This window comes from Erpetoichthys calabaricus, chromosome 11 (genome assembly GCF_900747795.2).
Source record: "Erpetoichthys calabaricus chromosome 11, fErpCal1.3, whole genome shotgun sequence".
NCBI lineage: Eukaryota > Metazoa > Chordata > Cladistia > Polypteriformes > Polypteridae > Erpetoichthys > Erpetoichthys calabaricus.
The window spans coordinates 156,091,328-156,114,779 of record NC_041404.2 but is presented as its reverse complement, the minus strand read 5'-3'; the positions used below and the strand labels follow the sequence as shown (position 1 = coordinate 156,114,779).

Sequence of the window (23,452 nt, the reverse complement as noted above, 5' to 3'; positions counted from 1 at the left end):
GTTTTGTCACAGTTTACAGTTGATTACCATCGTCAACTCCTCCTTTTGACAAAAGTCGACATCAGCCCTGAAAGGGTTAATATTCGTACTCTTACATTTGGAGTGTTGGCAAGTTAAGAGGTATGGTTAGATTTCATAGTGAGATGAGACTTAAGCTTGTGACATCAAGTCTATCATTTTTTTTACCTTCACACCAGCACATCTCCACATTTTTGCTACTGCCACTCACTTTTAAGAACATACATTTGACTTGCAAGAGAAGACCATTCAGTCCATGAAGCTGTAGCTCTTTTGGTTAGCTAATAGTTAACATTCCCTGACATCTCATTGAGAGCCTTTTAAAAAGTTGTCAAGATATCTGCTTCAGCTCCATGGTTTAGTAAGTTGTTCCAGATTCCCATGACCTTTTGCATGCTTCCTGACTTCTATCTTAAAAGCACTTTCTCTTAGTTTCCATCAGTTACTTTGAATATGTGATTCACAACTGAAATGAAAGTAATCTGCTGAAAGACTTTAGTCTGTACAATGGCATGGTGCCCTCCTCTCTCTGGAGTGGGTACTGAAATTCACCCTTCATAGTATGACATAGAAGAATGCTAAGCTTTTGCACATTCACAGAAAGACTTCCAGCACATTCACAAAGACTTCCATGGGTGAAGAGATGCCTCTCTTGATTATTGTAACTTCACTGTGGGCATTTCTTTCCAATTATAAGATACAATGTTTCTCATCAATGTTTCACAGTGAAAATGCTCAATTATGGACTGGATTTTAGAAGCAGCTCGGGAGTAATTTTTAAGTCAAGTCCCCTCTCACTGTCCTAACGCTTGCTTGTCACTCGCATTAAACACCTTCATGATCCTGAATCAGGCGCATCCCAGGACTTAGGGACAGATTCAGAGAATTAAATCTGTTTAGTCTCAAGGACGGGAGATTGTGTGAAGACCTAATCCAGGTCTTCTAAATTCTCAAAGACATTGATGAAGTAGATCCAGCAGAATTGTTTCAGGTTAATGGTGAATCACATACTCAAGAACAGCAGTGGAAATTAACGGGAAGAGCATTTGGGACTGAAGCCAGGAAACACATCTTCACACAATGAGCTGTTGGAATCTGAAACAAACTTCATAATCATGTAGTTGAAGCAGAAGCCTTGACAACCTTTAAGGAGTATCTGGATGAGATACTGAGATAATAGCTAAACATATGAGCCTGATGGTTTCCTCTTGTCTATCAAATGTCTTATGTTCTGAAGAGATGGTCAGTCATCTAGCAAAATAATTAAAACTCACAGCAAATAATCTCATTGATACTTAATACTACTTGATCCTATGTGGAATGACACTACACTGTTCCTTACATTGTGTTATGTATGTTTCATAAGAAATTGAAAACAAATTATCTTCAGTTGTGAAAACAATCTCATTTTGCACTTAACTTTTGCCACCATTTACACAGGCGTAAGCTAGCTGCCAGACTTCAGGAAGCAGAAGAAGCTTCAGAGGCAGCACAGGCCCGCGCTGCCAGTCTTGATAAAGCCAAACAGAGACTGCAGGGAGAGGTAGAAGATCTTACCATTGAACTTGAAAAGGTAAGTGACAGTGGGAAAAATTAAATACTTTTTTGCTACAGCAATTAGCAAGAGAGAATTAGCATGACTGAATTAAACCACTGTGGGCATATCTAATGTAAAGATGACGTATTTACAGATGAGATGGGCGAGCTACAGTCATCACCTGCTCTGGTATAATCCCTTGTTTTCAGGGTACAACAAAACTTTAAAATGCGCTGCTCTGCTCACAGATCATTAGCAAAACAACAAATTTCAGTTAAATAAATTAATGGAAGCACAAGCATTATTATTAAATTCAGAAGCCTCTGAATTAGTATGGTGGGACATTGGCCATCTTGTTTTAGCTTCTCACCTTTAAGTTATCTTAATGAATAGGTGAACAGGGCCAACATCAATCTTCATTTTATAAGGTGCAATTTATAATTAATATTTTCTTGAGCAAACTAGATTAAACAACTTCTTCACTCAGAGAACCATAGGCGTTACCAAGTAGTATGGTAGACAGTAGGACTTTAGGGACCTTTAAAATGCAACTTGATGTTATTTTGTAGAATTCAGAAACTTGATGCTATTATGTAGAATCAGGATGTATGGGATTGATGAGATTTGTTGGATTTTATGTCCTGTTCTCAACAAAAATGGTCATAATATTCTAAGAAACATATGACAATGCGCATTACATCAATCGCTGTCTTTGACCTTGCAGTCTAATGCAGCCGCAGCAGCCCTAGACAAAAAACAGCGCACCTTTGACAAGATGATTGCTGAGTGGAGCCAGAAGTGCGAGGAGATCCAGGTGGAACTTGACAATTCCCAGAAGGAGTGTCGCACCTATATGACAGAAGTCTATAAGTTGAAGACTGTTTATGAGGAATCAATTGAACACCTTGAGACCATCAAAAAGGAGAACAAAACCCTTCATGGTGAGTGACAAATGTACTGCAAGATGCTATGATCTGTGGGGGCCCCCTACAGTTAAACATAAAGCTTTGTGAGACTAAGTCATCATAGCTTAACTTAGTAATTAACAAAAACAAAAGCTTGTGAATTGGTGAGTGTACAACTTCTTGCTATGCTTTCCACAGAGGAAATTAAGGACCTTGTGGATCAGCTTGGAGAAGGTGGAAAGAGCCTCCATGAGGTGCAAAAGGCTAAGAAGAAGCTGGAAATTGAAAAAGATGAATTGCAGGTGGCTCTTGAGGAAGCTGAAGCTTCACTAGAGGTACTAAATATGTCGCCAGATTAGAAAATTGAAGATGAACAAAACGGTGATGTACATTACAGTGTTGGTAACAAGGAACATTCTCGCTGCATGTGAAAACTCCTTGCGAGAGACACTTGCTTGTTTCGTCTGCCAACTGCTATGCAGTATGTGTGCTTTTTGGTTGTCCACATGACAACCTACATAGATAATTAATGACTCTTATAATAGGTTGGCAGGTCTTTCATGTCTTTAGGTACATGCTTCATGCATATAGGACATTTAGGACACCATTGCTGCTGGTGTGAATTTTCAGTCAGCACAATTCTAAAAATATACATTCTCAAACCTGCTTTATGTATTACAGCGTCATGGGGCCAAATCCTAGCCTGGCAAAGTTCAGGGACAGGGCGGTAAACAGTCCTGGCCAGGGCAATAGCAAATTGCAGGATCCACTCACTTGCACACACACACACCCCCACACACACACACACAGCCATAGTCACTAGGGGCCAATTTAGAGTCACCAAATTCTGAACAGAAAAAAACAGATTGAAACACAGTAAGGAAGATGAACATCAACAAAGCAACAGTGTGACACAAAACATCACAGCATCAGCTCAGTCTTGAACTGATGTGTACTTCATGGATTGAGCTTCTTCAGCAATAATAATCTGTAATAGTGTGTTATTACATTGTAAAATATATGCATAGCATAAGCAGTCCATGTCAAAGCATTTAGAGTGAGGCATTAGACTTTAATCCACAATATTTCTGGTTCCGTCTCTGAACCAGAGTAAGTCACTTAGCATTTCTGTTACTTTAAACATTGTTTGACATGCACTGCTGTCACTGCTCCTGCTTCCATACAGGCTACAGATGTTGTTTTTTAGATCACACAGTTTGGCTGTTTGTGCATTTTGTGTACATCAGGGCTGTGATCTAGAAGGCTACGCTTTGACAGCAGGTGGAGGACATGCCATGGTGCTCACTAACAATGACCTGTCCATAAGCTATAACATACTGAATGTGGTGGCATAAGTTAATACACAGCAAGGATGAGACCGCTTATGCCTGAATGAAACAGCAAGACAGTTGTTCCTTCAATTATCATTTTCAGACTTGGAACTGGTCCCATAGCTTTTCTGTTAAATTGTATTTTTATCTTATAGGTTGAGGAGAGCAAAGTTGTTCGTATTCAGCTTGAATTGGCACAGGTTAAAGCAGACATAGACCGCAGGATACATGAGAAAGAAGAAGAATTTGAAATTACAAGGTCAGTAAATATAATTTGTTATCGGAAACCTTATTCTTTTTTTTCCCAAAATAAGATGGTTAAAACTTTTGTTTATTTAAACAGAAAGAACCACCAGCGTGCAATAGAATCTTTGCAGGCAAGTCTGGAAACAGAGGCTAAAGGCCGAGCTGAAGCTTTGCGCTTGAAAAAGAAGATGGAGTCTGATCTGAATGAGATGGAGATCCAATTGGACCATGCCAACAAAAACAACAGTGAGCTGGTCAAGACCCTGAAGAGACTCCAGCAGCAAATAAAGGTACAGTAAATGAAGAGCATGTTAGATGTATATGTTACACAGAAACTTTCCCAAACCTGCCATATCAACTTTTATTAAACACTGAGCAATGTTATAGGTGAGTCCAGATAGTTTTACTTACTTAGACGTAGATCGTCCCATACCACGAGGCACAATGAGCAGTAAGTTTTCACCAACAAGATCAGTTGGTTGAGGTGATTGCAGCTTTGTCCCATTTGACATCAACAGCATTAAGATCTTCACAGCAGATCACTCACCACGTGGTTGTCCTGGCCTCCTTTTTCTAGTCCTAAGTTTCCAGGTCATCACAGCCTTGGGGATTTGATGGTACATTATTGTGAGCACATGGCCTATTAAGAACATTTGGTGGTCAATGACTGTGTGTTCAGTCCTAGCACTTTATGATTTGCATAAACTCCTTTGTTGGAACACACTGAGGCATCATGGTATACCCTTTGTCATTCATTATTTAACAATAAGGCTTAATCCAGACTATATACCAAAAATATTTCAGAGTGGTTTTGGACATACCAGTCATCCTACCTGACTTTGGATGAATCGGTCCATAATAAGAAGCCTACACAGTATCTTATGATATGAACAGCTGTCTCCATTATCCAGGATACTGACAATGCCCCTCCTGTTAAATGAATCATAATTCTGTGTTAGGAATACTGCTTTCTAAATTTTATACTCATCTAATCAAATCTCATTGGTGGATTAATGTCTGAAATCCATATACAGTATGACAATAAAATTGGAGGAATGACAAATACAGGAAGGATAGTAAAATAATTTTAAAAACTTGGACCAAGCAATAGTAATTAAAAAACTGGATGACTTTAACACCAGAGTAAAACCACATCTAAAGCAGATGAGTGCAAAGTGTTGCAACTAAGTAAAAGAAGTGTACGTTATAAATAGAAGATGTGCTACAGAGTTTATCTGGGCATGACATTCTCATCCTCTAGGTAAACACAAAAAGAGAAATAAAATATTAGGCTCTAAAATGAACACAGATGAAGATTCATTATGCTGGTGAGACCCAATCTGGAGTACTTTGTGTAATTCTGGCACCACATTACAAAAAGAGACATAGCAGAAAGAAAAACTGCAAAGGAAAGGGCAACCAGGTACACACGGTGAATTTATCAGTATATCTTAATTTGACAGACAAAAAAAAATCAACCTCTATAACCTTGAAGAGAGAAGTTTGTGCAGCGGTTTAATCCGGTTTTCACTATTCTCTAAGGCAAAGCATAAATTGGTCCATTAGAACTGTTTCAGTTAAAAAGTAATCCATATCCTTCAGGTAGCCAGGGAAAAATGAGAAGTTTATTCAAGAGGGAACTCTGGAACAAACTTCCGAGGCACGCAGTTGAATCAGATGACTTACTATTTCTCTAAGCAAATGACCCCGATAGTTAGACATCTCTCATTGGTATAATTTCTAAAATCTATCCTGTCCTGTCCACCTGTTCATCCAGAAGTTAACCTTGACAATGTGTTAGTGCTGCTGATCCATGCAACAATCTTTGTTTAGTAAGCCACCAACAATGTGTAAAACTGCAAATAAAATAAAAGAAAAAACTGATCTCTTATAAGGCTGCAATATGCAGGTTTAAAGAGCAGTAGCCTCTGAACCAGACTTTTGATATGAAATCTGAACTTGACTTTTGATATGAGACCTAAAATGACAGCTACATAATAGACATTAACCAGAAATTATCAGATTAAAAATGATAAGTGCTGTTTGCTCCTTTGTAGGACATGCAAATGCAAATGGATGAAGATGCTCGTCAACACGAGGAACTGCGTGAACAATACAACTTGCAGGAGAGGCGTCTCAGTCTTCTGCAGACAGAGCTAGAAGAAGTCCGCAGTGGCCTGGAGGCCTCCGAGCGTTCCCGCAAACTCATTGAACAGGAACTGGTGGAGGTCACTGAGAGGCATAATGAGCTAAGTGTGCAGGTGACTTTTTACAGTTTACATTTTTTTTGCTCAGCAGATGCTTTTATCCAAAGTGACTTACAAAACAGGTCTACATAATCAAGTAAACATCAGTCTGGGGAAGTATTTGGGAAGAAGTGTTAAAGGACAAGGTTAGAAAACTGATCACCACCAGTAAAGAACTCCAGTAAAGAGCAAAATGCAAGCAAGTTACACTTCCTAGGTTACAAAAACCTACCAGCTAATATCAGTTAGACACCAAACAAGGGAGTCTTCAAACGTTTCTTAAACACATTGATGGAACCACAATTTCAGATGGAGATGGGGAGTTTGTCCCACCAGCTAGGAGTGACACATGAAAAGAGTCTGAACTGAGATTTGATACTAGGCAGAGCTGACATCATCAGCAGACCTGAGTGGTCTCCTGATGACTACTTCAGTACTATAATGCTTCTCCGGTTTGCAGAACACAAAGGTCCTAGTGTGAAAGGGTTATCCATGACAATGGACTTACTGTATGTAAGGAGAAGCTGGCTCCCATTTTGCAAATATCTTTAATCAGGAATTTGGTGAAGTGTGTGAGAACATGTTTTATCAGATGTAAAATGTCTGCTGACCTAATTAGTGAAGATGCAATTTACTATGGCTGGGCTCTACCTTAGTGTGATTATACCCAGAAGGCATCAGCCACAGTTAAGGTTATCAGTTGTGTGAGGTCCCATTTAGAAGGTGAGAAGCTTAGCTGCACACGCAAATAGTAAGATTACAATCCGTAGGCTTTCTTGACAATGCCAGAAAGAGCTCATACCCAAAATATAGGGCTTTGAACATTTATACATACTCTACAGAGACGTTTGGACAAGTGAGCAGTCAATTGCACCTGGAGAATAGTTTACACGACGTTTTTCGGGTTCCCAGTACAAGACTTAAATCTACCAAATGATGCTAACAATATAAAAAGCAACAATGAGTCACAGAGCCATAGTTTCAACTCGTAGGTGTGCGTGTTGACAGAGGGAGCTCCAGTGAGAGAGCGATGAACTCGTTATGTGGAAACTGTCAAGGGTATTGCTTCATTAACTACACAGCAGACGCCAGCGTATCTACGAAGTCATCCCACAATTCTGTGCTTCACAGTTGGAGGCCCACAAGGTAGCTAGAGTGTAGCACTGGTACTTAAAGGGGCCATCATTCAGTAAAAGTTTTCTTACACATGTGTTTGGATCTTAGTGATGCAGAAAAACATCATTACATTATCTCACATTTGAAAAGATAGGACCATCTGTTGAATGAATGCATTTTAAACAAATGAGTACATTTAAAAAGTCATTAGGAAAAACATCAGAATTATATTGGAGAAACCTGACTGCTGCAGACTGACTGGGGGGCGGCTTGTCAAGACTGTATTTATAAATCATTGACCCTCTGACAGACAAATGTAGTTACTGTAACATGTATGTAAGCAACAACTCAATGCCAATGTTTTATTTTGTGCTTGGATATTCCACACGTTTTGTATTATTCTTAACTTTTAGTATGTTTTCATTTTATGTTTGAGGCATATAAGGGACATGTAAAAGATGATTAATATTCTATAACGTGTATAAAATCATTATGAATGCATTTTATTGTGTCATCATACACCATCACTAAATGTATATACTGTATGTCCCTTATATAAAAATTTCTAAACAGAGTGTAAAAAGATGTTAAAATTCCTGTAATAAAGTAATAGAATGTTTTGTCACATCTATGGCTCTTCCAAAAGTTTTGAATTAAAATCTTCTACTATGACTTTTCTAACCCACAGAACCAAAGCCTTGTGGTCATCAAACGCAAAATGGAATCAGACCTGCAACGACTCAGTAATGAACACGAGGAGCTCATCAGCGAGTTCCGTACTGTAGATGAAAGAGCTAAGAAAGCAGTCGCCGATGTGAGTTCACTAACTTGTCTGATACCAATTTATATTTTCATCATCAGAGAACAAAAATGAATTGCATCTTGTACTCCTGTAGGCAACGCGCATGGCAGAGGAACTGCGCCAGGAACAAGACCACTGTGCACACCTTGAGAAAGTCAAGAAGAGCAATGAAATTACCATCAAGGACTTGCAGATGAAGATTGAGGAAGCTGAGCAGCTTGCTTTGAAGGCGGGCAAACGCACCATTCAGAAACTTGAGGCCCGGGTAAGTGGAGATGAAACATTAAATGGTGTGAGGGAGAGCGTATTCTACTTGTGATTAAACTGCATGTCTTTGGTTTTAAAAAGACAAAAGCTGAATCACTTTGCCAAACAGCTGATGAAGATGCATAATCTGTTATAGCGTTGATGAAAGACCCAAGATCAGTATGTGGCTTTGAAGGTGTTTTGCTGTGTGCTTGAACCAAAAGCTGTAGCTAACTTACAGTCTGATTAAACCCAAATGTTCTAAAGCTATGAAATTGGTAGTTGGTCCAGTGAGTATTCTGACCAAGCTTGTATTGTCCCATTACATATTAGTGGTACTGATTTATGAAAATCAAAACCAAATAAAAATCAAAATCAGTAGATGTAATTAAACTAACTTTAATATGGTAAGGGGAAAGCAAACAAGAGAATATGAGAATATTCCATGGTGGAGCAAAGGCATTCTCTGAAGGGAGATAAAGAGACTGCTTCCATAAAATATATATGGAGCTAAATAAGAACTATTGGGATACCTTTGGATTAACATAAAATTAACATCTTAGGCATATAAAGAAAACGGGAAGCTGATGACTGCAGTTATTGACAAAACTTACTATAGCAGTTAGAGGTGATTTTGGAAAAACAGGGGAGCCAAAAAAGAAACAGAAAACTAAACCAAGAAGCAGACACTTTCTGGATAGCCTTGTCCTCATCTGCTGATGATATATGGGATGATCTGTGAACTCCTGATCCAGAACATCACGTTACCCAAAAGTACAGAGTTAAGGAGATACCTGGGCAGCATGCAGGCTTGGGCATATTCGTGGCAAATGAAATGTAATGTAAGTAAATGTAAAGTATTAACATGTAGAAAGTAAAAATGTCAGATTTGAATACACAATGGGAGAGTCTGGAAGTTGAAAGTACTTCCTATAAGAAGGACTTCGGAGTCATAAGTCATCACTATCTACATCCAGGCAGTGTACAGAAGTGATCAAGAAGGCTAATAGGAGATAGATAGATAGATAGATAGATAGATAGATAGATAGATAGATAGATAGATAGATAGATAGATAGATAGATAGATAGATAGATAGATAGATAGATAGATAGATAGATAGATAGACTGTCAGTGGAGCAGGACGGTGACAGCAGTCTGTCGCTGAAGCTGCTCCTCTGTCTGGAGATGATACTGTTTAGTGAATGCAGTGGATTCTCCATAATTGATAGGAGTTTGCTCAGCGCCCGTCGCTCTGCCACAGATGTTAAACTGTCCAGCTCCATGCCTACAATAGAGCCTGCCTTCTTCACCAGTTTGTCCAGGCATGAGGCATCCTTCTTCTTTATGCTGCCTCCCCAGCACACCACCGCGTAGAAGAGGGCGCTCGCCACAACCGTCTGATAGAACATCTGCAGCATCTTATTGCAGATGTTGAAGGACGCCAGTCTTCTAAGGCAGTATAGCCGGCTCTGTCCTCTCTTTCACAGAGCATCAGTATTGGCAGTCCAGTCCAATTTATCATCCAGCTGCACTCCCAGGTATTTATAGGTCTGCACCCTCTGCACACAGTCTCCTCTGATAATCACGGGGTCCAGGAGGGGCCTGGGCCTCCTAAAATCCACCACCAGCTCCTTGGTTTTGCTGGTGTTCAGGTGTAGGTGGTTTGAGTCGCACCATTTAACAAAGTCCTTGATGAGGTTCCTATACTCCTCCTCCTGCCCAATATATCTATAATTAATATATCATGATGTGTGGAGTACAAGTCAATGGAAGTTATGATTAAGTTATACATTAACACTAGTAAAGCTTCATTTCTGGTACTGTATTCCGTTTCGGTCTCCCAAGTTACAGAAAAGACATAGCAATGCTAGAGAAAGTCCACGGAAGAGCGACTAGACCAATTCTGGGACTGTGAAGGGCGAGTTATGAGGAGAGATTGAAAGCGTTGACCCTTTTCAGTTTTAAGAAAGCAGAGATTAAGAGGTGACATGATCAAAATGTTTACAATTATGAAAGGAATAAGTACAGTAGATCCTATTTAATTCTTCAAAATGAACTCTGCCAACAGAGCACAGGGGCACTGAAACTTAAGGGTAGATTTCACACAATATTAGAAAGTGTTTCTTCACGTAAAGAACCATAGACAGATGGAGTAAATGATCAAATAGTGTGGTGGACAGCAGGACTTTAGGGGCCTTTAAATCTCAATTTGATATTATTTTGGACACTCTAAATTAATAGGATGGACAAGCTTGTTTTGCTGAATGGCCCGTTCTCATCAAAATTTATCTAATGTTCTAGTGTAAGTGTGTGTGAATTTAAAAAGCAAAATGAAACCTGACATTGGTGGTGCCAATCTGAGAGTTCCAGGCAATTTTCCCTCTATCAGCCTTAATGTAGCTGATGATATTAAATCTGCGATGGATGGCATGTTTCACTCTCATTGGCTGGTGTAGACAGGAAGCAATCCCACTTAATCTGAAAATGCATTTCAGGAATAATATTAAGAAAAGTGTGAGCTTTACCAATGAAACAACTAGCAGAATCATAAGAATGTACATGCTGTGTCATCCTGAACTGGTATACCAAGTCAAGGACTACAGGTTTAACTCTTCATACAGACACTGGGAAAGCTACCCTTTGCTTTATTTCCCAAATGGAATATTGTAACATGCCTGCTAAATGTCTACAAACAAAAATACAGATCCATCCTAACTTTCTTTCCACTCTCAAACAATAGGTTAAGGAGATAGAAACAGAACTGGACTCTGAGCAGAAGCGTCACGTGGAGACAGTAAAGATTCTGAGAAAGAATGAGCGCCGCCTCAAGGAGCTTGTGTTCCAGTCAGAGGAGGACCACAAGACCAACCAGCGAATGCAGGAACTGGTGGAGAAACTGCAGAACAAGCTGAAGGCTTATAAGAGGCAGATTGAAGAAGCTGTGAGTAACTCTTAGCAGGCAAATCATTTCATTAATAGTAAAATCACAAACTTTTAGTTTATCTTTGGTTAATTCTAGACACTTTAAACCCCAAAATATATGTTATGATATTGATGCCGTTATGCAAAAGCAATACGCCAACTATTGGCATGCTTTTTCCAGACCTCGTGTCTGTCCTTTGATAGTTGCTATGTTTATGGTGGTGGGTGAAGCAAAGACTTTACAGACAGTTAAGTACAATCTAGCAAATGAAGCCTCACTTTGCATTTTCATTCTTTTTTTTTATTCTGCACACCAAGACTAAGGCACCACGGTGACATGTTACACTGCTGCCAAACCAGCTCTTGGGACCTGGCTTCAGTTTTCAAAAAAAAAGTTCTTGTCTGCTGTCTGCTTTATTTGTGTGTCTTAAAGACATGTGTACGAGTGAAACTGGGGACTTTAAATTGGATTAGCACAAGTGCAGGTGTGTCCATCACCCGGAAGTGTTCCAGGTGCTTGACCACCTGGTTCCAATTGCACTTCTGGGTGGGGCTGAAGATTTGTCCAGCTGGGCTGTGGAATCCATGCAGCACCCCCTGGCGGCCACCCCAGCTCCCAACTGGGCTGTGGAGGACTCCATCTCCCATGGAGCCCTGCAGGAGGTTGAGGCATCACTGTCAGCCAGGGAGGCTGCCACCAAGCGTCCCGAGGGATGTATTGAGTTGCCCATGGTTGCTCCCCCGGAACATATACAGCAGGGGCATCCCAGCTGGGCATGGGACACGGTCACCCGTCACAATATCTATATATATGATTCACTAAGCAGCCGACAGGGCACCAAGACAACAATGGGATACGTACGACATAGCCACGCCCGCCAACTCACAGTGCCCCGCCCACCAACTCTAAGACCATGGGATACGATGACAACTCACAGAGCCACGCCCACCAACTCTAAGACCATGGGACGAGAACGCCTGCTGACCCACCCGCCCGCTTGACTGTTACCAGCATTCACCGCAATGTACTGGAGTGTAAAACTATTGCAGCTGCTAAGCTTTCAGCCACGTGAGATTGAGCAATAACAGGTCTGTGATGCCCTTAGATGTCCGGGGCAGCATGCGCGCTACACTGAATGGATCAACGTGTGTCTACCCGGCACCGAGAGGCGTGGGTAAGCCATTGAATCCCATTCGTGATGGGGACCAGGGCTTGCAATTGTTCCCCACGAACGAGGAATTCCCAGTAAGTGCGGGTCATAAGCTCGCACTGATTAAGTCCCTGCCCTTTGTACACACCGCCTGTCGCTACTACCGATTGGATGGTTTAATGAGGTCCTTGGATCGGCCCTGCCACAGTCGCTCACGGCCTCTGGCAGAGCGACGAGAAGACGATCGAACTTAACTATCTAGAGGAAGTAAAAGTCGTAATTCTGTAGGTGAACCTGCGGAAGGATCATTACCGGTTGTGCCGACCAGTCATTGGACGGTTAGGACCCGAAACCTCTCGGGCCCGCTTCCCGCCCACTCTCCGGAGAGGCGGAGGAGGCGGAAAGGGCGTCCTCCCTGGGCATCCTTCCCCTCTCCCCCCCGTTCCGCCCTCCGCGCCCTACCGCCGTCCAGCCCCGTCCCTCGCTCTGGGAGGTGGGGGCGCGGCGGCGGTCCTCCAGTTTTCAGTCACAGACAGTTGTATGTTGCTCTCTCCAGAGTTCCATCTTTTCATTCACTTACAGTCATATCCTCAAACCCACCACATTTGGACAACTGTGTCTTTCAGGATGTGTTCACCTATCAATACATAATTATGTGGCGTATGCTACACCGCGGGTTGGCTAGTACATATATATATATATATATATATATATATATATATATATATATATACTGTATATATTTACTTTTCTTGAGCTAACAACCTACTCATCTATCCATCCATTTTCCTAAATCGTTTTATCTAGGGCAGAGTTTTGGGGCTTATAGGAGCCGATCCCAGCAATTATCAGGTGCAAAAGGGAATAAAAACACCTGGACAGGCCATCAGCTCAATGCAGGGTGAAAACACACACACACTGCAGGGATTAATTTAGCATTGCCTGTCCAGTTAACTTGCATTTCTTTGTACTGTTAGAGGAAACTGGAGCATGCTGAAGAAACCTACTTGGACACAGGGAAACCATACAAAATAACATACTTATTACATATAAATTTAACTTACAGTATGTGCAAGTGCAGCAAGAACTGGAAACCCTATTATAATAAAACAAGAAACTCAAAGGCAAATTATTACAGTCGTATTAGTTGAAACCATGGTTACAAGTGACAGTTATTCTAGTGCTCCTCTTACATATAAAGCATCAGAAACCACCAGGATCATTAATGTAAGACAGAAACACAGGCGTCAGGTGTTTTATGTAGCTAACATTAATAAGAAGGTAAATCTCTTTTTAATAGTCTTCACAGACAGATACTGTGTTTTCTAGGTAAGCTATTGGATAAGAACAAAAGTTTGATATAAGCAATTTAAAGTGTCCCCTAGATTTGATATAATATAGTTCACTATGCATTTTCTTCCTAGATGATGTACTGTATATACATTATAATAGTGTCATACGACATGAAAGTGAGGATGAGAGCCAAAGGAGGTTTAACAAATATACAGTCTCCAAATAGGCAGAATATAAAACAATTGCATAAATAAGTTAATACATAACACACACAAAAGCAGTGTGTTTTATTTTTTATGCAAAGTGTGCTATTTTTATCTAAGGAAGCTAAAAATATCTAAATTGCAGTAGAATGTCAGATTATCAACCCAATTTCACAACTGCACAGCTGATTTTTTTTTCTTCATCACAACAAAGTTAATAAAGTAAAAGAACGCCCAGGCAATCCACACTAGTCCAACATCTCCCTTTTTGCAGGAGCAGTGCTACGGAGCCAAAGCTGGGGGAGCAGACGGTTAAGGAAGGAGGGAATGAGCTGTAGGAGAGCTATCGGTTCCCCTATCACTGGACAGTATGCGATTTTCCTTGCAAAAACAACTCAAAAGAGGTCCAAAGGTCTACATGCACATTCACTCGTTTTTCTCACTTCATGTTTTATTTTGTGGTGTCAAAGAATTATTGTGAGAACAGAATATTACTAGGAGATAACAACAAGAAGCAAAAAGGGTAGTCATACAGGAAAAATCAAATCAGAGCCAAAAAAGGCAAATGATGAGAAAGCCCAAACACAAAAGCAAAACAGAAGTCAAAGTCAGAAAGGAGATCATGAACCGTAATGAGACCTGACATTAGGGCCTGCTTCATAAGTTAACTAATCCATATTACTAACCGAGAATAAACCGGATATGGACACAGGTACACGGCGATGGGACCATGAGACATACTGCGCAGGCGCTTACAGCGCGCGTCTCATAAACCGCAAGCGAAGTCTTATCCACCGTGAACGAAGGAGTCACGTCCCAAAAACGAAAGAGCTCAACTAATGTGAATGAGAAATGAAGCAACAATGCGCCCATAGCTAACGACTAACGACACAGCCACACAAAAAAGAGGATTCTGCGCTGTACCTCAGAGTCAAACGTAAGAGGCTACGGAGGCTCCACAGGTCCACAAAGATAGTACGGAAGGCGTGGGAAAGTATGAAAGGCGCAGGCGCCGACAATAATCTCTTTCAAATCTATTTCGGGTTACCCAAGACCAGGGGTTGGCGAGTGAAGCGAGCAGGGGGCGGAGCCCCCTAGTTAGCTAGATTTCAAGTTGAACAACTTTTATGCACCAAAGGATAATGTGAAATGTGAGTGCCACCATGTTTATACTGCCACAAATGGTCACGTGATGCCTCCTACCGCACCTCGTAAACGAAGAGATGGGACAGGAATTAAATTAAACTCTTTGAAATCCCAATAAAAAAACCAATTAACCTCAAAACTGTTTCTGAGTGGAAGAAAACCATACAATAACCCAAAACACACATTTAAAATGTGTTAGTTGCTAGAGTTAAGCAGTTTTCTTGCGATCAAGATATAACATTGAGTAATAATAAACAAAATAATAACAGTCAAATTAGCTTACCAGTTGGCAGACAAATGTATTCTAACTATCCAGTTTCTGCCTACTTAATTTGCTTCACGGGGCTGTCATGTGGATCGTTTCCAAGTGACAGGTGGCCTGCCATCAAGTTTCTTTATGAACTTTTCTCACATTTTGCGAATGTTTAAAAAGCTCAGAATTTTGCACTCATTTTGGCTACTAGCACCACCAGGGGCTGGAGTTGTAATCCACCACCATCACTTAGATTTCACCACTCTTCAACCATAAAATAAAAATGCTTAGGTTTAAAAACGTGGATTGCTAAGATAGTCAGTTTTAGGCCGCCCATTAGTCACATCACATTGAATTCTCTAAGACAGGGGTAGACAACGTCGGTCCTGGAGTGCCACAGTATGTGCAGGTTTTTGTTCCAACCCAGTTCCTTTACGAGAACTCAATTATTGCTGATGAAGCACATATTGCTTAAGTGACATTTTAATGCTTCATTTTAGTGGTCTCACTTGTTAAGGTTCTCCAACCTTAATTGCTTATTTCAATCTTAAACTGCTGCATTCAGTGTTTTAATTGCTCCTTATTAGCAATAAGATGTAAAAGACAAAGCAGCCAGCAGTTCTCCAGCTAGCTTTTTTCCAATTACATCTGTGTGTGTTCATCATGCACGGTTTGATTTAATAAAACACTTAATAGAAAAATGTGACAGACTGAAAATGATCTGTTTTAGGCTTCATATCATTTGGATGATATCCTTGAAAAGGAAAAAAATCTACGATATAAAAGCCTTACATTGCACAGACTAACAAGCCATAAAATTAAATAAGGTCTGAGATTGGCAATGATTGGTTTGTAATTAAGCAATTGGGTTGAATGAAAACCTGTAGCCACTGCGGCTCACCAGGACCGACATTGCCTACCCCTGTTTTACATCTTATTGCTAATAAGGAGCAATTAAAACACTGAATGCAGCAGTTTAAGATTGAAATAAGCAATTAAGGTTGGAGAACCTTAACAAGCGAGACCACTAAAATGAAGCATTAAAATGTCACTTAAGCAATATGTGCTTCATCAGCAATAATTGAGTTCTCGTTAAGGAACTGGGTTGGAACAAAAACCTGCACATACTGTGGCACTCCAGGACCGACGTTGCCTACCCCTGATCTAAGACAAACAATGGACAAAAAAATCAAACTGGTGTGCAAGCACAAATATAGAACATCAACATACAGCACCATCTACTGACATGCCACGGAACTGTATGTTGTCATCTGGTTGGTTAGAAATTGTTAATAAATTCAAAAAATGAAGTGTCTAATGGTATTAGACAGAAAACCAATAAAACAGAAAACTGACGAATTCAAAGGTTAATACATCAAAACACGCTGATATGATTGATGTAGGAAAAATAAAACATTGTGACATCCCGTTGAATAAAACACACTCAGGAGCTGTTTCTCTGGAGGAGTCTTCCAAATGCCAACTGGCTGTTTATTTGATATGCTGCGATATAAACAGTGCTCTACTGCCACCCGTTGTCTGGGTCACGGGGACACCACCAAAATAATATAATTTGCCTTCGTCCTATCTACCTCCCTCTTACCTGCCCTTTAACTGTTTGCTCCCTTCTCAACCTGATGCTCTCTTTCTCTCTCCAACAACAACAACTACTTCCGACTACCCTCTCCCCTTTTCTCCACGCACTATTAATTAACCCTGATCCCTGTCACTCGGCTCTCTCTTCAGGGAGGTGCCCCAAGCCCTTACAAAGTGTGGTCCCCCAAGACTCCACCCCAACACCGCTTTCACTCCCTACAGCTCACGCAGTGGCAAGACACGTCACAATATACCAAAATAATCAACTAAGAAATCAAATAGTGGTCCATATATCTCTTATGCACAGCTAATCAATAAAAAATAGTGTCCCAGCAGCATTGGGTTTTTTGTCATACTACTTATATAACCTCACTTTAACAAAGCCTTATCCAGTTACATAAGCCTACTAAAGGAAGATTTTTGGACAGCCAGGTTCTCAGCTGGTGACGATATATGAACTCCTGATCCAGTATACCCCATGGTACCCAACAGGCTTTATGATGAGCAGAAAGAAGGAGTTAATATGGTGGAATGTACACTATAATAGTCCAATATACATTCACAGGAAACATATGAGTGTGCATGAATGCATTTTTAGTATCACTTTTTTGCACAAGTTCCAGTAATTAGTTAAGCCTATACACAGCCCTATTAAAGTAGGACATTCATTTTTTCATTTTCTTTACACTGTTTTGTATTATGGGAGAGGTCCCCTGAGACCTAGAATTAATTGAGTGGGTTTGAAAATGTTATTTTGCAGTATTCATCCATCCATTTTCAAATCTGCTTATCTTGGGCAGGGTTGTGGGGAAGCTGGTGCCTATCCCAGCAAGCATAGGAGGGCAAGGCAGAAACAATCCTTGGATGGGGCACCACTCCATCACAAGGTGAAAACACCTTAATGTTCTAATTTAGCGGTGCAAGACACCTGATCTGCACTTCTCTGGAGCACCTAGAGGAAACCCATGTGCAGCTCTAAGCAGGGGACACCTGGGACATGAACCCTGGTCTCCTTGTTGTGAGGCAGCAGTAATAGATGGACATGAACCCTGGTCTCCTTGTTGTGAGGCAGAAGTGATAGATAGATAGATAGATAGATAGATAGATAGATAGATAGATAGATAGATAGATAGATAGATAGATAGATAGATAGATAGATAGATAGATAGATAGATAGATATGCACGTCTCTGGAGCACCTAGAGGAAACCCACGTGCAGCTCTAAGCAGGGGACACCTGGGACATGAACCCTGGTCTCCTTGTTGTGAGGCAGCAGTGATAGATAGATAGATAGATAGATAGATAGATAGATAGATAGATAGATAGATAGATAGATAGATAGATAGATAGATAGATAGATAGATAGATAGATAAGAAAGGCACTATATGATAGATAGATAGATAGATAGATAGATAGATAGATAGATAGATAGATAGATAGATAGATAGATAGATAGATAGATAGATAGATAGATAGATAGATAGATAGATAAGAAAGGCACTATATGATAGATAGATAGATAGATAGATAGATAGATAGATAGATAGATAGATAGATAGATAAGAAAGGCACTATATGATAGATAGATAGATAGATAGATAGATAGATAGATAGATAGATAGATAGATAGATAGATAGATAGATAAGAAAGGCACTATATGATAGATAGATAGATAGATAGATAGATAGATAGATAGATAGATAGATAGATAGATAGATAGATAGATAGATAGATAGATAGATAGATAGATAGATACTTTATTAATCCCAAGTGGAAATTCACAAGTTGCATACTTACCTGGCAGGGGAGATACCATGATCACTAAGGTGGTTCTCCCAGGGTGAGGCTCATCCATTGTACTGCGATTTCCCCAAATGCAGGAAACTCGACTGCATAACTTTGCTACCTACCACTGTGACACAGTTTGTAGTATACAATGTTTCATTTCCTGTTTGAGATATGTATTTTGTTTTTACCATATTTTTCTATGATTAAAAACATACAGTACATAGTAAGAAACAGAACAATATAGTATTTAATACTCACATTCAATAATGAAAAAAATTGGCACAAAAACATAATTTTTATAAAGCACCTTGAATATGGGAAACTACATAAAAAATGTATTATGATTAATTGCAGAGTCTTGCCACAAGGATGTATATATATGATATAAATATATATATATATATATATATATATATATATATATATATATATATGATGTATATAGTTATAGAGCTCTAACGATCACCCTAAAACAATCACGCTAACAAATGGCTAATATTCTGCACTCTCTCACAGGAGGAACAAGCCAACCAGAGCCTGTCTAAGTATAGAAAGGCAGTCCACGAGCTGGACGATGCAGAGGAGAGAGCCGGTATGGCTGAATCTGCGCTGAACAAACTGCGCACCAGAAACCGCGTATCTGTAGGGAAGGGCTTCACTTCAGTGGAGATCATTCAGGTCTCCAAATCTTCCTCCTCCAAAGGTGCTTCTGAGGAATAGAAAGCTTTTCTACACAGTCGGTAGGTCCTTCTTGAATTATTATATTACCACTGGCACTGTACATGTGCTTATAATGATTAGCACCTAGTGGAGTTTGTTTAATTTATTATAGTACTTTATATACAATATGTGTGTTCATGGAGAAATGTTAAATTAATAAATTAATTCAATGAATTTTGACAATGAAAACGATCTGTTTAGGCTTGAAAATTTTTCTTGAATAATAATTTTATGTGTAAGCATAATAAGTAGCTTTTCATCTTAAGTTGTAATGAATTTGTGTCAATGTTTATCTGAAAAAGAAAAAATGTAAAGGTTTCTTTGTGGCTAAATACTTTAAAGAAGGCAGGCCAGATCCTCCGTCTCACTGTATTCACAAGCTTCTTACTAGTACGTCAGCAGATGCTTGTAAGCTTGTAGGCCATCTTTGCATTCTGATACACCACAGTAAGTATGAAAACCACAGCTTTAAAGGACAAGTCAATGAAGTATCTGGATGATTTTACAAAATAATGAAAAATAACAAGACGAATATTGTTTATTATTATTATTATTATTATATGGATGGACAAAGGATGTGAGTAATGAAGGTAGTGAAAGGTAGTGTGTGCACAATAATGCTATGAATCAGACATGAAACCAGAGACAGTAAAACAACAGCCAGATGTAGTGTTTTGAACATGAAAGGAAGATACAGTACTACATGAATGTCCAGAATTTTGTTTTAAAAAAAGAAATGAAAAAAAAAATATAAAGTGTTAATTTATGATATCAAATACATAGTGGTGCAGACACTGCAATTGGACAGTCTTGTCTAACTATAATGAACAACGTCTTCTGTGAGCAATTGCCACTGTTTATACTAATAATCTAACAATTTTCCATGATGCAGTTTAAAGCAAACGTTTGCCACCCTAAAACTCAACTTCAAAATAATAAATCACAGGTTAACTTTAAAATTGTCAGTATGCCCTTATTTTAATTTCTGAGAGCAACTGGGCAGAACACGTGTCCATGGAAATGTTTTTAAAACTCTAACAGATGATGTTTTACAGTCAGCAGGCCAGATTACTTAGATCACTGGTTCCTAAACTCAGGCCTAGAGCCTCCCAGTAGCTTCTGGTTTATGTTTTATAATCATTTAGGAATTTAAAAGGAGTACCTTGTTTCTGTCTTAACTAATTACAGAAGATTTAGACCATTCTATTAATAATATTGTTTTTTTTAAAAAAGCTGAAAATTTCATTCAAAGATTTTACTTAGCAATGGAGTAACTTTCTTTTATTTTTTTCCTTTATATAAACTAAACCTGTATTTCCTATTTTGTTTGTTTGGGAGTGTGTTGTTAGGTAGTGGCACAGTGATTTCTGCTGCTGTTTCACAGCTCTAATGATCTCTAGTCATCCATTTGTGAAATATCCATAGATATTCTTAACTTGACTTTTTGGATAATTCACTTTCTACTCATATCCCAACATGTGTACAGAACATTTTTAAAAAGCCAAAATTGGCCTGGAATAATGGATTAGTTTCATCCAAGTTTTGTCCCTAACTTGTGCCCAATATTAGCAGCTCAATCCTTGTAATAGTAAAATTGGGTTGAAAAAGTGAAGAGATGGTAGGAAGGTTCATATGCTGGTGAATAACATTTTTGGAAATTTTTGACTTTCACAGAAATTAGTTGTTGAATTAAACAAGGAAATAACGGCAGACATTAGGCTGAAGATTCAAATATTATTATCCACTTTAATAAAAGGACAAGTGTCTGTGCATATGTCTGTGTGTCTATCTGGTTGCTGTATCTCTGTAATCTCAAACAATAGCACATCGCAGACATTTTTAGGAATAACATGCATTGCATTTGCCATTCCAATAGATGGTGCATCACAAACATTAATACCGCTTTCACAAATCCCACACCAAATGGCATATGACAGAGACCCACTGAGGTCTGTGTTGATTACTTAGATTTCAACCCATCTTAGACAGGTAGAACAGCTAGTTATTAAAACATTTACAGGAAGAAAAACAAATAAACAAAATAAAAATCGGTCAACTCAGTGCATGGGCTGTGTAAATGTGCAGCCTGTAAACGTCATTGCTTTTTGTAATCAGTTAAGTAAAACAAGCTTTGTCTGGCTATGGTTTTCAGGGTAAAAAAACAAAACCAAAAGGGCTGGTTGTCAAATGTAATTTGAGGAGTATTAAAAGAAACAAAAACAGAGTTGGCCCTGAAGTAGTCCGCTCCTGCCTTGTGCTTTCTGGGTGGGCTCCCAATATTAAAACAAGCAGGCTAAGAATGGATAGATGGAAGAACAGAACAGGCTTGAATACTGAAATTTGTCTTAAAGCATTTTCCGTTTTTTTCTTCTAGACACTGACAAAAATGATCTTTTTCAGGGTGACATGCTTCCTCCTTCCTATCCATGCCCATCATTGGACTCTGGAAGACCCTACAGGTTCAACGAAGTCTTAATGTGTAATGTTTGTTAATGTTGCATGTTGAGTTGGTCATACCGCACCTTAATTTGCCTTTGGCTGATGATGAGCTGTGTATTTGAAAAGGAACACCTCACTCTCATATCAAGGATGGAGAGTGCAGCCTAGCATGTGACCAGACTGATACATGTATATAAGTGCTTAAAAAAAGTCTTAAATTAGCCAAAATAAAGCTTATCTTCAAAATCAAACCAAGAAATGTGTTTTGTCTTTTCTTTTAATCCTCATGACACTTTATTTAGTAGGCACTGCGAGTGTGTGTGCTGGCTAAAAAAAATGTACTCCTCTCTGTGTACAGCATGTTAAATGAAGTGTGAGTATTAGAAATCCCTGAAGGTACTGTATGTTCAGTGCCATTAAGTATTTGAAACTGTGAAATAACACAACTTTTTGCAAAACTTTGCTTTCCTGTAACATACACCTGCACTCACACTTATTCAGAAGCAAAAGAGCATAAGACATCCGACAAACTGTTGTGAATTTGTTTTGTTCTGTAATTTTTACTTATCTTATTAATGGATGTTTTCCTATTTTGAAAATCACTTTGAAGGTTTTGATAATTCATGATATTTATTCAGTAGTTACTGTATTTTTTGAACATCAATTGAATGTTGCTAAAAATATGTTATGGATTTGATGCCACTTTGTGGCCTCGTTGTCAAGATGCTAGTCGGGTTGTCAGGGGCATGGTCACATAGGTCACAACCTCAGTGTCAATTACAATAAAGATTAAAACAAGTCATCTTGGTGGTGATTTTCCTGGTGGCCCAATCAAAGTTATCAAAACATTTGAGAATTTTTTTGGCCAATGGAAACAGGTTTAATTCTCTGAGCATTAAAAATACCTATGATAGATAACCTTTCAAATATTCCCAAAAGACTTAATTGCATTTATTTTGCTTTTCTAAACCTTTTTTGGTAATGAATTTTTGACAAGGGCTTCTGATAAAGATTTTTGCTTAGAGTTGAACTACTTTTGAATGATTTCCTGATTACAATCTTTGTGGGCCACAGGTTACATCTTGTTTTCTGGTCCTCTGTTTCAAACCTGTCTCTATTTTTTGAGAATGCAAATAAATGAGAGGAGAGCATTCATTTGATCACAGTTGTCTGGTTAGCTAACAATGCAATTGCCCCATAATCACATCCAGATACTTTCTATTTCATCTATGTGACTTGGTAGTTTGCTCCAGATACCCACAACTCTGTGTGTGAAGAAGTGCTTCCTAGCTTCTGTCTTAAATGCACTTCCCCTTAATTTCCACGGTTATCCTCAAGTACGTGATTCATGTTTTAATCAAAAGATTTTGGCCTGATCAATGTTATTGATGCATTTGAGAACTTAGATTTTCATGCAGTGTCCTTTTTAATCAAGATTAAATAAACAGGTTTAATTCCCTGAGCATTCAAAAGAACGATGGTAGTCCTTCA

At 39.2% G+C, this 23,452-nt stretch overlaps 1 protein-coding gene and 1 pseudogene across 1 annotated transcript in view; both read left to right on the top strand.

Annotated features, from left to right (window-relative positions):
- LOC114661187 (myosin-16) overlaps window positions 1-22,220 on the top strand; it is a 71,541-nt gene extending 49,321 nt beyond the window's left edge. The window contains exons 32-42 of the mRNA XM_051933360.1: window positions 1,459-1,591; window positions 2,280-2,496; window positions 2,659-2,795; window positions 3,947-4,050; window positions 4,135-4,327; window positions 6,095-6,298; window positions 8,088-8,213; window positions 8,296-8,466; window positions 11,189-11,389; window positions 19,319-19,542; window positions 21,923-22,220. Of these exons, the coding sequence (XP_051789320.1) occupies window positions 1,459-1,591; window positions 2,280-2,496; window positions 2,659-2,795; window positions 3,947-4,050; window positions 4,135-4,327; window positions 6,095-6,298; window positions 8,088-8,213; window positions 8,296-8,466; window positions 11,189-11,389; window positions 19,319-19,522 (1,690 nt within the window). The 3' untranslated portion in view covers window positions 19,523-19,542; window positions 21,923-22,220. The remainder of the gene's footprint in view (window positions 1-1,458; window positions 1,592-2,279; window positions 2,497-2,658; window positions 2,796-3,946; window positions 4,051-4,134; window positions 4,328-6,094; window positions 6,299-8,087; window positions 8,214-8,295; window positions 8,467-11,188; window positions 11,390-19,318; window positions 19,543-21,922) is intronic.
- Window positions 18,804-18,917, top strand: LOC114661434 (uncharacterized; annotated as a pseudogene).
- Window positions 22,221-23,452: the final 1,232 nt, after the last annotated feature.